We start from the raw sequence: 17,564 nt of genomic DNA on the forward strand, positions 1-17,564 counted from the left end.
AAAAATATATATATATATATATATACATAACTGAATCACCTCACTGTACACCAGAAATTAACACAAACAATGTAATTCAACTATACTTCAATTGTTTAAAAAAAAGCCCAGAGAGAAAAAATATATAAGAAATTAAAAAAAAAAAGATCTTCCCACCATTAAATTACCCTCTTCCCTGCTGTCTTCTCTCCATCACCGGGTTCTTTCTTCCTTTCCCACCTGTGCTCTGTGCTTACTCCAGCAGCCTCTGCACCAACCCTGGAGTCATTCTGCTGAAGTCCTGGGGCATCTTTACCCCGAAATAAACACAGTCAGCCAGCCTGTAGTTGGTGAACCAGCCAGTCCGTGGATGCGTCCTATCCAGGGTGCCCCTCCGGAGGGGATGGAGGGGGTGCAGAAAGCAATACAGAGAGAGTGAGCTTTGGGCCCTAGATTTCTGTCTTGCTGGAAATCTGAGCGCTGGATGAAAGGTCAGAGACCACATTTTCTAACCCATTCACACGACAGCAATTGGAGAAGGAAATGGCAACCCACTCCAGTGTTCTTGCCTGGAGAAACCCATGGACAGAGGAGCCTGGTGGGATACAGTCCATGGGGTCACAGAGTCCAATGCAATTGAGTGACTATCACTCACTCCACCAACAATATTGTCTAGGGAGGGTAAATTCCCTGTCGTTTTGGAGTCTCAAACTAGTTGTGATGGGGGTGGGGCAGGACCTCTCACCGTTTAACTGAGAGATCTGCTCACCCAGCAGCACAGTCTCAGGGGCCCCAAGGTGAACTCCGTTTCAAGTGTCAGACTCACATTCTTGTCATCTGGGCTCACAGCCTTCTGAGGTCCCTGGGCATGAGCCCCCTCCATGAGAGATCCCACCAGGGATGACCCAGCCTCTGTCTGAGCATCAGCCACACAGGAAGGGCTCCCAGCCTCCCGCCCTGAGACCTGCCACTCTGAGCCATTCCTATCTGTTCCTGGGTAGAGATGCACTCTCCCTCTGGAGTGCTCCCTCTGCAGAGTCAGAAGAGATGTGTGTGAAGCAGGGGGCCTGGGAAGCTTTTCCTTCCCACTCTCTCCCCTGGGTCAAGGCTTGGCAAGGTGGCTCTGCGTGCACCAGGCCTCCCTAGCTGGGACGAGCAGCCTCTTGCCTGCAGGCACTTCTGCAGAGCAGCGCTGTTTCCTCATACCTGAGCTGTGCACGGCAGCACCGACCACTCCCGGCTGAACCCACTATTTAAGGACAGCGCACCCCAGCCGGCTGTGAGTCACGGCACTAGGAGGGCAGCGGCAGCTCCACTCACCCCAGCATCCAGCGCCCTGCAGGAAGGGCCCCTTCCCCCGCCATGGCTTCCCTGGGGCAGGTCATCTTCTGGAGGTAGTGCTCTCTTCTCTGTCTTTACAGGTGCAGGGAACCGCGGTGAGGTCTTGCGGGGCTGCTGAAGACTGCTGGGCCATCCCATAGGTCCCCACCGGTACTCTTATCTGATCCAGCATTGGGCTGGCATGAGCCTGGCCAGATAAGAGCTTAAGATAATTAGATTTAACATCACACCCCGGCCACTCAAAGCCCCCATTCATGGTCAGATTGGTTTTCTGCCATGGAGGGAGGGCTGGCACCTGCCACGACAGCTCTAGACCAAGAAGTGTGTGTGCCAGGCTGGGACATTAAGGCTCTTGTGGGGGCCCTATGTAGGATGGCGTGGGGCTGCTCGATGAGGTGGGAGGGAATCTATGACTGATGATGGCTGGGATGCAGGGAAACCCTCTATAAGCCCCCAGGATGAAGGAGGTGAGCATGCTTAGACTTTTCTGTGGGTTTGACTTCCCAGTACTGCTGAGTTATTCACCCCTCCTCCACCCCAGCTCTGGGGTGGGGTCCCTAGTTTTCCTGGGGGTTCCTTGGAGAGGAGACCCCTGCTGCTTCTGATGATGATGATGATGATGAGAAAACAAAACTTTGTGGAAGGCCAGAGTCAGCCCACCCTAGGGCCTGGGATGGGACAGGGGAAGGACATAAAGAAGCAGCAGCAAGAGGAGCTTGTGGCCCTGGAAACTGCGGTAGGGCAGGTCCATCAGCAGAGCTGAGAGGATGGAGGAAGAGGATTGACAGAATGAGCCGAACTCCCCAGAGATGAAGGAAGCCCCATCTCTTACCTTCTGCTCCTCTCACAGAGCTCCCTCTAGTTGCCTGTTTATCTATCAGGCGGTTGCTTACCTTTCCAGAAGGAAAGAGATGGAAAGTGAAGGAAGAGTTTTCCTGAAACGGTTGGTGATTCACCTTTGGTCACAACTTGTGATGATGTTTAAGAGGACTGGTGGGTATTGGTTCTAGGGTTATTTGTGTCTTTTCCAGTGAAAGGAAAAGCAGGGAGGGAGGAAGGGTTAACCTCAGATTAACAGTGAAGTTTCTGAAAAGACTGAGAGAATGTTACTTCTTAGAGGCAGCCTAGAAAACTCTTCCTTAAAACAAAACATCAGCTCCCTCACTGGTGTCCTCCTGAAGCCACCAGTCCTGAGTCAGGGGCTGGGGGCACTCGGTGACTGCATGGCTGTTGGGCAGCATTCCCCTTCCTGTGTCTGCGAGGACACCCTGCTCCCTTCCATTTGGACTTTTCTGTCCAGTGAGGATGTCCCAAGAAACACCTACGTCAGAGGACCTAGCCTTTTGCCAGCACCTTCTTTCTCTGTGCCCTGGGCTAGGTGTCTCACAGTGGCTGCCTGTAATCCTCACCACAGCCTGTGAGCGTTCATGATCACCTCAGAGGGGTTACGTCTCGTTCTCAAGGCCACACAGCCTGGAAGGGGCAGGGCAGCGTTGGAATCCACCCTACCTAACTCCGAAACCCAAGTTCTGTCCCCCGTGTCACACTTGACTCCACTCCTTGCCCAAAGGCCCCCTTCCCCTCGTTCCTTGGTTCCACTGAGACACTCCTCATGCAACAAGTGGGTCTGTTGTTCCCAGGAAGAATGTGTGGGCTTTCTAATAATACATTACAACCAGCCTGACTGGTTTTGCAGGAGGATTAGCAGGAGGTGGGTGTTCAAAATGCAGATCCCACCCTTCAGAGACCCACTGGAATCCACAGAGGTTCCTCTTGTTGACCCCAGCATGCCTCGGCAGTTCTTCATGCTCTGTGGTTACAGAAGCAGTGAGGAGCCAGCAGGGTGGCTGAATCTTTGTGCAAAGAGGCCCCTGGGAAGGGGGTCAATGGCAGGCTGGGTGGGGAGCAGGGTCTGGAGGGCTCTGCCCTAACAAGCCTCTTTCTTTGCCATAATTTCCTTAATTCATACTCACACCTTTACTGAGATTGGTGGTATGGGAGAGTTCATGGGAGGATCTGCCATCCTCTGCGGACCCAGTGGATTATTTCCTTAAATAATTACCAGAGAGCTTTTACTACCTTCAAAACTCATGCTCAGGGGGATGGGATGTCTGTGCGCAGGTTCCACTGAGCCTGACCTCCACGGTACATTTAGAAGCTCTGTGGTCAGAATTCTCTTCCCCCTTTCCCTTCAAGGTCATCAGTGGAAGCAGACCTCACCCAAGGAACATTTTGTTTCAGCTTTTTTAAAGTAAAGTATAATCAATGTACAATATTATATGTTACAGATGCACAACATAGTGACTCACAATTTTTAAAGATTATATATGAGCTTTCCTGGTAGCTCAAATGGTAAAGACTCTGTCCACAATGTGGGAGATACAGGTTCAGTCCCTGGGTCAGGAAGATCCCCTGGAGAAAAGAATGGCAACCCACTCCAATATTGTTGCCTGGAGAATCCCATGGACGGAGGAGCCTGGAGGGCTACAGTCCACAGGGTTGCAAAGAATCCGACATGATTGAGCGACTTATACACACACACATACACTCATAGTCAATTTATAGCTACTATAAAATATTGCATATATTCTCTGTGTGGTACAATATATCCTTGTGGTTTATTTATTTTATACATACTAGTTCGTACATCTTAATATCCTACCCCTCTATTTCCCCTCCTCCATACCCTCTCCCTGTGGTAACCACTAGTTTGTTCTCGAAACCTGTGAGTCTGGCTCTTCGTTTTATTCACTAGTTCATTGCAGTTTTTTAGGTTCCACACAGAAGTGGTATCATACAGCATTTGTTTTTCTCTGTCTGACTTATTTCACTTAGCATAATGTCCTATAAGTCTGTCCATGTTGCTGCATATGGCAAAATTGTCATTCTTTTTTACTGCTGAGTAGTATTCCATTGTATCTCAATAGCACGTCTTCTTTATCCATTCATCTATAGATGCACATTCAGGTTGTTTCCATGTCTTGGCTACTGTGAATAGTGCTGCTATGAACACAGGGGTGCATGTATCTTTTTGAATTATAGTTTTGTCCAGATATGCCTAGGAGTGGATTGCTGGATCATACAGCATCTTTATTTTTAATTCCTTGAGGAACCTCCATACTGTTTTCCATGGTGGTTTCACCAATTTACATTCCCACCAACAATGTAAGAGGGTTCCCTTCTCGCCACGTCCTCTCTAGCACTTCTTATGAGTAGACTTATTAAAAATGGCCATTCTGACCAGTGTGAAATGGTACCTCATTGTAGTTTTGATTTGCATTTCTCTAATAATTAGTGATGTTAATCATCTTTTTATGTGCCTATTGGCCATCTGTATATCTTCTTTGGAGAAATGTCTGTTTGGTTCTGCCTATTTTTCAATTGGGTTGTCTGTTTTTTTGATGTTGAATTGTATGAGCTGTTTATATATGTTAGATAGTAACCACTTATCCATCAAATCATTTGCAAATATTTTCTCCAATTCAGTAGGCTGTCTTTTAATTTTGCCAGTGGTTTCCTTTGCTATGCAAAAGCTTTTAATTTATTTAGGTCCCATTTGTTTACTTCTGCTTTTATTTCCTTTGCTTTAGGAGAGAGATCTAAAGAAAATATTGCTGCAATGTGTATCGAAAGGTGTTCTGCCTATATTTTCCTCTAGCAGTTGTATAGTATTTGGTCTTTGGTCTTACATTTAGCTCTTTAATCCATTTGAAGTTTATTTTTGTGTATGCTATTAGAGAATGTTCTAATTTCATTCTTTGATATGTAGCTGTCCAGTTTTTCCAGCACCACTTATTGAAGAGATCATGGAGGGTCTTTCCCGGTGGCTCAACAGTAAAGAATCTGCCTGCAATGCAAGAGACATGTAGGAGTTTGGGTTCAGTCCCTGAGTCAGGAAGATCCCCTGGAGTAGGAAATGTTAACCTGCTCCAGTATTTTTGCTTGGAAAATTCCATGGACAGAGGAGCCTGGTGGGCTAAAGTCCTTGGGGTCGCAAAAAGTCAGACACGACTGAGCACGCATGAACTCCCCTTAGGAATCCATGGGTAGAGAAGTAGTGGTCCCTTCTCTGAAGGGCTTACATTCAGTCGACAGTATTAACAGAACACCTACTATGTGCCAAGCAGTGCATGAGGCACTAGGTCAAAGGCAGTTAAAACACTGACAAGATTTTAGGTTAATGGGAAAGAAAGACTCCCAAACAGACAATTCCAACCTTCTGTTGATAAACCATGAGACAATAGAGCAAAATAAAACTGGAGCACTTCCCTAACTTAAGAATTTGGGGAAGGATTCCTGAGCCAGGTGATGGCTGGGCTAAGTGTTGAGGATTAATTAGCATGATCCAGGTGAAGAAGGATGGGAAGGGCCCTCTAGGCAGAGGGGATAGAGTCAGATAGGATAGGATAGGATGATAGACTAAAGCTCATGAAGCAGTGTCAGGTGTTGGAAAGCTACAAGCTACTCTGTATCATCATCAGAGCCTGAAGTTTGAGGCAGGGAGTGCTGGGACGAGGCTGGAGAGGCTGAGTCAGGTCATGCTGGGCCTTCCTCTAGCAGACTCAGAGCCGGGAATTTGGTGTGGGTGATGAGGAGCCATCGTAGGTCTCTAGCAGAGGAAACCTGGTGGTTTTCATCTTAGGCAGGTTATTCCAGAGGCAGCATAGAGGATGGATATGAGGACAGGGAAAGGGTAGGGAAATAGGTAAGGAAGATAAGGACCTGAAATTGAGAATGATAACTGAGGTCCAGAGAAAGGAAACCTATTCAAGATACATTTGGACTTAAAATTGGTGGTATTTGGTAAATGAATGGAGGGTGGTAGAGAATAGGAATGGATGCGAAGGTTGGAGCCTGGAGTGACCCCCGTGTTCCTGGATTAGGTACAGTGAGGTGGGAAACAGAGACAAGGATGAGAAATAGTTAACTTTGGCATGTGTTCAATTCAGGGTTCCCCTGGGAACCTTAGGTGGTGATGATCACCTCTAGGCGGTGGTGCTCAGAGGACAGTGGAAGCCTTGAGACTGAAACTGGGAGAAGCCAGGGCTGGAGATGTCAGTGTGAGATTCAGAAGTAGGAGGCAGGGAGTAGTCACCTGGAATGTCTTCTAAGGAGAGCCCATAGAAGGATAGGAGCCAGGGGCTTGGCATGGGAAGCTGAAGAACACCCATGTTTAAGGGAGGGCAGAGGAAGGTGAGTCAGAAAGAGCTGGGAGCAAATGGTGGGAGAGGCAGGATAAAGACCAGGATTGAGGGGTCTCGTGGATGTCAACAGAGCAGTTTCATGGAGCACCCAGGGCTGGTGGGGGTGTCACACAGGCCTGGTGCTGGTCAGGAGATCCAGTCCAGCAGAGAATATGGCCTATGTAGCATTTAGCAGAACTCATGTGGCTTTGCACAGAAAATGAGGGGGGCATACTGCCAAGTAGCTCCTGAGTCCAAATGAGACCAGAAAGAGGCAGGGACCCTTTGAGTCTAGTTTTGTGGGTGCCTTGAGCATGAGCAGTGAACGGAGAAGATCACATAGCTGTTGCATCTGATTGCTCTCCTTCCAGAAAGCAGAGACACAAGCTGAAGTCCAAGTGAGGCCCAGTTGGCATGGATTTCAAATTGTCACTCTGCTCTCCTTCTTTGCTCCCCTCCCCCATCCCTTCCTCCCTTCTTCCTCCCACCCTCTCTTCCTTCCTTTCTTCTCCCTGGGAATCGTCATCTATTCCATTCTGTCTCTTCTATCTGAAGAGAGCTCTTTGAAGCATTTAAGATTGGGGAAAGTCACCAGCCTCAATGGGATTGATGAAGACAAGTCAAAGGAAGGAGGACATGGCAAAGACATGTCTTTCTCCCAGAGGAAGGTGGAAGAAACAGAGAATGCGGGAGGCTAGAACAAGCAGGCTCAGGGAACTTTGTTCCAAAAGCTTGGTTCCCCATTGCCCACAAGTTTTCAAGCTGGTGGCTGGCTCAGACATACCAGTCTTTGATGGCCAGACAAAATAGTGCTTGGCAACATAACAAGTTTGCCTACTGAGAAAATCTTACCAAGGCCTGGCCTGGGGAGGATCTCATCACAGGCCATGATGACACTTGAAACTCATCGTGATATGAAAAGATGGGCCCAAGTTTCAGATCCTCTGAGCCTAAAAAACCTGAGACTTCAGGGCCCTGAGGGCCCATCCTCTTGAACTAAATAGAGAGTTGGAAAAAGAGATAAATTGCACTTTGAAGATCTAAACAGGAGGTACCTGTGTTCCCACCCACACAGGCGTAGGTTTTCTCCTGATGGCGTGGCTCTAGCCCCCTCTCCACCTGCTACAAGGCCACTCCTTTCTCTCAGCATTCAGCTCAAGTGCCACTGCTGCTGTGACGTCTTCCTGGACTTTTCTTGTTTCTGTTCAGTCGCTCAGTCATATCCGACTCTTTGCAACCCCATGGACTGCAGCACGCCAGGCTTCCCTGTCCTTCACCATCTTCCAGAGTTTGCTTTCCCCGGCCTTTCTGGTTGCAATTAATTCTTCCTTATATGTTCGTGGTCGGCCGTGTTAATAGATGTCTGTTCCTGTGCCCATTTCCTTCCCTCTGTGGGGTTGGCTTCTCAAGGGCCTGGCCTTTGTCTTGTCTCTTGTTGTAGGGAGGCAGTGTAGCTCCACGGCTATCCCTCTAGGCTCTGGAATCACACAGCCTGGGTTCAAATCTGTGTGCCACCTTGAGGTCTGTGGACCTCAATTTACCTACCTATGAAATGGGCTGATAATAGAATCTAACTCCTAGAGTTGTGTGAATGACATGTGACAGTTCTGTACCTGGCACATCCCAAGAGCTATTTGTTAGAGTCTTTATCTGCAAATCCCTCTATAGTGCTGACACATGGCTATGACATATGCATTCTAGTATACTTTGGATAAGTTGCTACTGGCGTTTCTTAAAGACAGGTCACTCTAGCAACACTCTGGGAATATTCAGAGTTTTTCAGCTTCTTGTTTGGAAAAAAGAGTCCACCCTACTTCTGTTGTCTATGAGATGATTCTTCTGCAAACCTGAGGAGGGCCAGGGTTTAGAATAACTGTCTGACTCTGCCAGTATCAAGCATTAAGGTTGTTGAGATGAGTCTGGAAGGTCCTTGTATATACAAGTTCAGTATCTAAGTCTTCCCATGAGGCACTAATCAGGGATTGAGGCACAGCCTTCACTGGGCCACTGGAACTCCAGAGCTATGAGCAAGCACCAGATAATGGTTAATTAACTAAACCACCCCATACTCATAATTATCTCCATTTCATAGATGCAAATGTTGAATCAAGGTGACTGTACAATGTCCCCCTGGTCAGCCAATGGCAGAACCAACAAGTTCCTACCTAGACCTCTATACTGACTTTGATTAGACAATTACCTTTGTAATCAGTTCTGCCTCATCTCCTGCCACTAGAAGCAGAACTCAGCTCATCACCTGCACAACTCCTCAGAGACCAGAGACCACCGGGGCACTAGAGTTCTCAACCAGCCAAGGAGGGTGCTGAGCCCAGAATAGCCTGGGGCCTGTGATTTATCACCCCTGGGTCTGGGTTCTTCCAGGTGGCTACTCTAGATGAGCAAGTGCAGGAGTAAGAAGTGATTGAAACTCAGTAAAAATTACATCCTTTCAGAGCCTGAAAATTTAGAAAGTCAGTACACCCCCTCATTTTATTGCTGGGATAATAAAAATAAACTGGCAACTTTGCTTAAAGGTTGTGCAGTTAAAAATGGGTAGAATGCAGAAAATTACTAGAACTAATCAATGAATATAGTAAAGTTGCAGGATATAAAATTAACACACAGAAATCCCTTGCATTCCTATATACTAACAATGAAAAAACAGAAAGAGAAATTAAGGAAACAATACCATTCACCATTGCAACAAAAAGAAGAAAATACTTAGGAGTATATCTACCTAAAGAAACAAAAGACCTATACATAGAAAACTATAAAACACTGATGAAAGAAATCAAAGAGGACACAAACAGATGGAGAAACATACCGTGTTCCTGGATTGGAAGAATCAATATTGTCAAAATGGCTATTCTACCCAAAGCAATCTATAGATTCAATGCAATCCCTATCAAGCTACCAACGGTATTTTTCACAGAACTAGACCAAACAATTTCACAATTTGTATGGAAATACAAAAAACCTCGAATAGCCAAAGTAATCTTGAGAAAGAAGAATGGAACTGGAGGAATCAACCTGCCTGACTTCAGACTCTACTACAAAGCCACAGTCATCAAGACAGTGTGGTACTGGCACAAAGACAGAAATATAGACCAATGGAACAGAATAGAAAGCCCAGAGATAAATCCACGAACCTATGGACACCTTATCTTTGACAAAGGAGGCAAGGATATACAATGGAAAAAAGACAACCTCTTTAACAAGTGGTGCTGGGAAAACTGGTCAACCACTTGTAAAAGAATGAAACTAGAACACTTTCTAACACCATACACAAAAATAAACTCAAAATGGATTAAAGATCTAAATGTAAGACCAGAAACTATAAAACTCCTAGAGGAGAACATAGGCAAAACACTCTCCGACATAAATCACAGCAAGATCCTCTATGACCCACCTCCCACAATATTGGAAATAAAAGCAAAAATAAACAAATGGGATCTAATGAAACTTAAAAGCTTTTGCACTACAAAAGAAACTATAAGTAAGGTGAAAAGACAGCCGTCAGATTGGGAGAAAATAAAAGCAAATGAAGAAACAGACAAAGGATTAATCTCAAAAATATACAAGCAACTCCTGCAGCTCAATTCCAGAAAAATAAATGACCCAATCAAAAAATGGGCCAGAGAACTAAACAGACATTTCTCCAAAGAAGACATACAGATGGCTAACAAACACATGAAAAGGTGCTCAACATCACTCATTATTAGAGAAATGCAAATCAAAACCACAATGAGGTACCATTACACGCCAGTCAGGATGGCTGCTATCCAAAAGTCTACAAGCAATAAATGCTGGAGAGGGTGTGGAGAAAAGGGAACCCTCTTACACTGTTGGTGGGAATGCAAACTAGTACAGCCGCTATGGAAAACAGTGTGGAGATTCCTTAAAAAACTGGAAATAGAACTGCCATATGACCCAGCAATCCCACTTCTGGGCATACACACTGAGGAAACCAGATCTGAAAGAGACACATGCACCCCAATGTTCATCGCAGCACTGTTTATAATAGCCAGGACATGGAAACAACCTAGATGCCCATCAGCAGATGAATGGATAAGGAAGCTGTGGTACATATACACCATGGAATTTTACTCAGCCGTCAAAAAGAATTCATTTGAACCAGTCCTAATGAGATGGATGAAACTGGAGCCCCTTATACAGAGTGAAGTAAGCCAGAAAGATAAAGAACATTACAGCATACTAACACATATATATGGAATTTAGAAAGATGGTAACGATAACCCTATATGCAAAACAGAAAAAGAGACACAGAAATACAGAACAGACTTTTGAACTCTGTGGGAGAAGGTGAGGGTGGGATGCTTCAAAAGAACAGCATGTATACTATCTATGGTGAAACAGATCACCAGCCCAGGTGGGATGCATGAGACAAGTGCTCGGGCCTGGTACACTGGGAAGACCCAGAGGAATCGGGTGGAGAGGGAGATGGGAGGGGGGATCGGGATGGGGAATAAGTGTAAATCTATGGCTGATTCATATCAATGTATGACAAAACCCACTGAAATGTTGTGAAGTAATTAGCCTCCAACTAATAAAAAAATTAAAAAAAAAAAAAAATGGGTAGAATGATGCTCTTTCAATGATTCCATATTGCCCCATGACCCTAGCTAAAAACCGATTCCAACTGACCACAATCTACCCAAACATCAAGGATCTAAGAGACCAAAGCTTCACCCATAATTACCTTTGACATAGGAAGAAGTGGAAATAATGTTGGTGCTAGAGTTAGTCTCACCTGTGTTCATATTCCAGCTTTCCTCTAGCTGAGTGACCCTAAGTAAGTTACTTAACCTCTCTGTATCTTCACTCCCTCAGTAAATTGGAGTTAATAATAGTATCAGCCTCACAGCTGTTGTGAAGACTAAATGAGTTGATACATGAAAAGAGTTCAGAGCAGCACCTTGCTCATAGTTAGTAGTGAGTGCTATATGTGTTAGACACCCATATTCAGTGATCCCCTCTTATTGTTTTTGCAGAATAACAAAGTGACTCAGAGGGAGGCAGAGAAATAACCAGTCCTAAAGTAGCAGCTCAGCCTAAGGGTCCTCTGTGTCCAGATTCTTCTGGGATTTCAGTGGACTTGAAACACCTTCTTGATCCTTGTTCCGTGAGATTTGGGAAAGATTCGGGAAAGCACTTGGCTGCCGGGGGTGGGCACTCTCTCTCCACAGTCAGTATGGTTTCTTGACAGGGGCGGGGTGCTGCAGGTAAGAAAGCCAGCTTGTATCTCTCTTTATGTTGGCTTTCCTCAGTTCCCAAGCCTCTGCCTGGAGTGTTTCAGATTTACTATCACATCACTTTCAAATGTATTCCTACCACTCCCAGCACAGCAGTAATGGGAGAAAGGGCTGGCAGTTTCCTCTCTTTCTTTCTCTGCAGATTTAGAATGAGAAATTTCATAGAAGAAAAAGCATGAAAGAGTGGAGAAACAGAGCATCCATAAAGTGCCAGGGTATTGAATTGTCTCTTTTTGCTTCCTGTCTTGGCTCTTCATTGCGTTCTCCTCTCTCCTCACCTCCCAAAAGGCCATTTCAAACCTCTCTCCTCCCCTCAGGCCTCCTGCAAGCCTCCTCCACCCCGCCCTCCATCCCAGTCTCAGATGATGATCTTACTTTATCGTTTACCAAGAAAATGGGAATCCTCAGACTTCTGACTCCTCCATCTTTTCTCTTCCACAGCTGCCTGCCACACTCATCTGCACCCTTTTTCTCTTCCTCCCCTCCTGGTACCAGAGGACAAGCCCAGCTCCGAGCAAAGGGCAAGGCCCCTGCTGCCTGGATCTGTCTCCTCTCTACTTGTCTGGCCAGCATCCTCACTCCTCCTCTGTTCCTCCAGTGTCTGTGTCAGCATGCCACCTGCACATCTGTGTTTCTAGCTTAAAAGGAAAGTCCTGAGAGTCAGCCCTATGACCTTTCCAGCTCCCACCCCCTCTCTTTTCCCTCACAGCAAACTTGTTGAAAGATGCTCAAAGCTAGTGATCTTATGATTTGCACGTGAGGGGGTGGCTCCCAGTACAGACTGGACCCTGGACAGGGAGGCTAGGGTGCAATTCCAGCTCTACCACTTTCCAGCTGTGTGGCCCTGGGCAGGTTCTCTATCTTTCCTGGGCATGAGGTACTCCCTTGTAAAATGGGCATGACATTAGAATCTACAGTGTAAGATTGTGAGAAATTTCTGAGTTGATGCCTATAAAGCACTTGGCAGAGAATGTAAACCATGGGTTCTATTACTATTCTCTCCTCAACTTACTCCATTGGGGTTTTGTCCCCACTGTGCTGAGACATTGCTACTGTCAGTGTCTCTAGTGATCTCCACATTGCCAAATCTAATGTCAGCTTCTCTGATCTGATCTTGTCTCCACATCAGTATTCAACACACAATGTCTCACGACCTCCTTCTTGAAATACTTCGTTCCATAACGCTACCCTCTCCCTCTCGCCCCATGACACCGGTCCCACCTCCTAGGGCTGTCCTCTGCTTCTCTATGCCTGGCCTGGTGGTAGTTGCTCTCCTCTGCTGTCCACACAACTCAAAACCACCACGCTCTGCCTACAGGGAACCCACCTCTGGAATAAGGGGGAAGACTTTCACTCATTTTATGCATTTGATGATTGACTGTACTCTTTGCCAAAAAGCCTCGGGGTACAGGAACAGAATATAAAATTGTGGGGACAATTGCCCTTTAGAACTTCAGGGTCAGGATAAAGTCCTATGAGACGAGGGAAGGTTAAGTTGTGTACTAGCAAGTGCCCTGTGGGAGGGAGCTTCTTTCAGACCCCAGAGGAGCCTGGACTGGAAGCCTTGAAGCCTGAGGTTAGGTTTCCAGACAGGTCCTGGTGGGAAGCCCATTGGCAGGATACATGTGAAAGAGGAATTATTCCAGTCAAGATGTTGACATGTCCAGGGAAGCAGCATCCTATCCTTTTCCTCTGTCTCCACTTTTTTGATGAAGATCCAAGTCTTTGTGATTCTCTTCACAGCTAAGAGAGAAGTCGGTTGATGGGAAAGTTGTGATGTTATTCTGATGGTCTTAGGTCAGGGGGTCTTTGTCCAAAGACCTTAATATATGGTCATGGCAATTCAGCAAGAGCTATCCAAGTTTGAAGCCCCTGCCACAGCCACCTTTGATGTGGGCCCTGCTCTGCGGACACTTCCCTGTGGAGGGGCTCTGCCTCCTGGCAATTACTCATACCGTATCCTCTAGGATGGCATCCAGGGGGTGCTGGGGGTGGCTTGCATATGGCTACTTGCCTAGAGTCTAGGAATGAGGCTGATCTGGGAGTGGGGCATGGAGAGGAAGCAGGACTTCTGAATGTCCCTTACTTAGAAGTATTCCCTGCCAAGCCCTGGGGATGCCCCGGAAGTCTCTCCTGCAGGCCAGGCACTGCCTGAAGACCTGGACAGAGGAGTTCCTTGGCACCAACAACTGCATGTGTGCTTGCTCAGTCACTCAGCTCTGTCTGACTCTTTGTGACCCTATGGACTATACATAGCCTGCCAGGCTCCTCTGTCCATGGGATTTCTCAGGCAAGAATACTGGAGCACGTTACCATTTCCTTCTCCAGGGGCTCTTCCTGATCCAGGGATCAAACCCATGTCTCCTGCATCACAGGTGAATTCTTTACAACTGAGCTGTGGCGAAAACCCTCAGCAACAAACTTACCCTCTTACCAACAAGTAGCTGAGGGGCTGTTAGGGCAGCATCCTAAGCTAGACTGGAAAGACATTGTCCCATGGACACAGCTCAAAAATGCGAGCTAGATTCTCAGTTAGCCCACAAAATCCATGCACTCCATGCTGTAGCTATAACTGTATGCTTATGGTAGGAATGTTTTCTGCTATTTTCCTTTCTCACTATAAATGTACCATATTTTTGAAACCTGGGGATTCAACAGGGTTTTGAGGCCCTGCTGAGAAAGCTCATCATCATTTATAAAGAGTGTTGCTAATAGGATCCTGTCAAAAACAATTTAAACGCAGACGTTAGAAAATAGCCATTGGGTATTAGAATGCTTGTCAACTTGGGGATCTGTGTGGGCGGGCTGGTTCTTGGTCTGGATGTGGAGGCAGAAGGGCTGTTAAGGTAAGTGATGGAGCCAGTGGGACATGATTGACTAAAGTTCTGGCTGGAAGGTCATCATCTCCTTGATACCACCTTCCCATCTGGAAAGAATGGAGAGGTGGAAAGAATGGAGATGGGGTGTGTTGGGACTTTCTCAGAAGACATTCTGGTGTCAACTCAAAGCCTAAGGAGTAGCTGGTATAATTTTTGTTTGGCTGGTTTTGTTTTTTGGTTTTTTTTCCTGTGAAACAGTAGAATAACACTTGAGGATTTTTTTTTTAAAAAGGAAACAAAAGATCATCCATAGTTCTATCACTATAAATGACTGTTTTCTTTTTTTGTTCTTGCCCTTTGTAAGTCCAACCGTAAATCATTTTTACATAGTAATACAGTGTGTACCCTTTCATATTCTGCTTCTTCCATTGAGCCTTTATGTATTAAAGCTAAATGTTTTAAAGCACTTTTACAGTTTAAAAAAATCCTTACACCTTAATACCGCAGCGGTTGTGACTCTACACAGTAATGTGCATTTCTGCATGTTTATTGGGTTGGGAAGTGCCATACTGGGCCACCTTCCCAGAAACTCAACCCCAAGGCCTGGCGGGATTCCCACATCTGCTTGCTTCCCATTCTGCTCAATCCATTATCCTGTTACACGTGAGCATATTGGGGTCCAAGTAACACACACCATTCAAGCACCTAACACTCTCTATATTAAGTACTTAAAACAGTGGCTCCCAAAGGGAGTTCTGAGGACAACGATATTGCAAAAATTTCCCCACAAGAGTTCTGTAGTCAAAGAAGATCGGAAGTGCTGAATACTCTTAGGTTGGGCTACATGAAATTGCCAGTGTTCACTTGTTCTTGACCTCTGAAAGAGGGATTTCAAATAGTTCAACCTAATACATACACACATACATACTCCTCTGGGACATTCACCATGCATATTAGCATATTAAGAGCTTTAGAGGGATTTCCCTGGTGGTCCAGTGGTTAAGACTCCCTTCTTCCACTGCAGGGGGCCCAGGTGTCTGCCTTGCTGCCAAAATATAAAAACACAAACAATAACCAAAAATAAGGGCTTTTGAAAAGTCCTATAAAATAATCCTTTTAAAAATGATATTAATATACACCAGGACATGCTTTGGGAAACTAGGGCCTGGAGTAATTACAAAAGAACAGAAGTCTTATACAGAAAAATGTACATAAATGAGGGAGCCCAGGGGAGCATGGAGGGCTGAGCAAATAAATGCTCAGGAGGAAAAGAGCAGGTGGGCATTTTCCTTTCTGGGACTGCCCATCCATCTTGAGATCCAAAACCATCACATTTTCAGCCCTCCTCCTTCTACAGGGATTCTTCCTGAATGACCTCTACTTTTTTTCTCCCTCATAAACATGTAGGGAGGATTCATGAAGTGACAGCACTGGCTCGCCCCATATTCTTGAAATGACAGATACTAAATAAACATGGGTATTATTTTGACAGCTCTCTCATTATAATAATTAGTTCATCTTTTTAGGATGTTATTATCATCCCAGTTCATAAGTGATCATCTAATTTGCTTACAACTAGGAGGTGAGTTAAGCTGATCTGTTTGTAGGGAGGATGCTCTGACCTGGCTATGGTCCCTGGGGGGAGTGCCTCACACGTGCTCTGTAAAGAACGTGGGCATGTGGCCAGCTTTGACTCTCTTGTTCTCCGGGCACCAGAGCCAAATGTCCAAGACAGAGTCTGGAATTGTCGGCTGGGGTAGATTCAAGTAGCAAATGATGGCTTAGTCAGGACTAAATCCTCAGGGTCTCTAATCCCTACCTACCCCCCACTGTCCCAATGTCTGGAATTCTTCCCAGGAGAGAGCCTTTAATAGACCTGTCCATCATTCACACACTACCAGTGGACATCAGTATGACTGACTCTCTGAGGAGTGATGGCATTTTGGTCCTTCCAGTCATCCAGCAGAATGTTAGGTGTGGATAGAAATTATCTGATACTCCAGGGAATTGGAAGGTGAGAGTTGAAAGGTAGGGCGTCACTTCCCTGTGAGAGCCCACAGTTTATTTAAAGTTCTTAATTGTAGCATAGTGAGATTTATTTTTTAATGTTTATCTTATTTATTGGACTGTGCTGGGTCTTAGTTGCAGCACATGGGATCTTTGATCATCGCTGTAGCATGTGAGATCATTTGGGACCTAGTTCCCTGACCAGGGATTGAACCTGAGCCCCCTGCGTTGGGAATAAGGAGTCTTAGCCACTGGACCACCAAGGAAGTCCCCATGGTGGCATTTAAATGACATTAAATGCGACCCTAACAGTTTAGTACCCTAGAGTGGAAGGCACTGCCCAGAGGGAGCATACTTACGGGAGAAATCATTAGCCTCTCAAGGGCATTGCTATAAGTATGCTATTACCAAGAAAGGATAGAACAAGGTTATTTGATTTGTCATGAAAAGCTGACTGAAACAGCAAACACAGATAAGCTTTGAATGGGCCACACCATCTTTCAGATCCTCACATCTCGTTTGTCATCTATCTGTCAAAGTCAAATAATCTTTGTAATGTCTGCTGTGAGAGCTCTGAGAGCAGAGGAGAACGGAAGGGGTGGAGTGTTGTTATTTCTCTTCAGATGTACGGTAGATGGGAAAAGAAAAGATGGATTTAGAACCAGGGGAGCCTGACTTGACCTTCCTTTCCAAATTTATCCTGTGTGGTCCTATGCCAGTCACTTCATTTTTATTAAGGACAATAAATAGGCCTCCCAGAAGCACCTTGAGGATCAAAGGCGATAAGGTACAAAAGATGGTCACGACAGTGACAGTGAAGGCAACACACAGCTCTCTTGCATTACCTGACATGTCTACATCTTTCATAGAGAAACTGCCTTGCTCATTGGAGGAAGATAACCTTTAAAAAAAACCAAGACCCATACACCTTTTTAAAAATTTTTATTTATTTATTTTTTGGT

General features: G+C 45.7%; 1 protein-coding gene across 1 annotated transcript in view; it reads left to right on the top strand.

Annotated features, from left to right (window-relative positions):
• The first annotated feature begins 1,260 nt into the window (after positions 1 to 1,260).
• VTCN1 (V-set domain containing T cell activation inhibitor 1) overlaps positions 1,261 to 17,564 on the top strand; it is a 66,404-nt gene continuing 50,100 nt past the window's right edge. Inside the window, exon 1 of the mRNA XM_043877289.1 lies at positions 1,261 to 1,373. Coding sequence (XP_043733224.1) covers positions 1,342 to 1,373 — 32 coding nt within the window. The 5' untranslated portion in view covers positions 1,261 to 1,341. The remainder of the gene's footprint in view (positions 1,374 to 17,564) is intronic.

This window comes from Cervus elaphus, chromosome 20, assembly GCF_910594005.1.
Source record: "Cervus elaphus chromosome 20, mCerEla1.1, whole genome shotgun sequence".
NCBI classification, from domain to species: domain Eukaryota; kingdom Metazoa; phylum Chordata; class Mammalia; order Artiodactyla; family Cervidae; genus Cervus; species Cervus elaphus.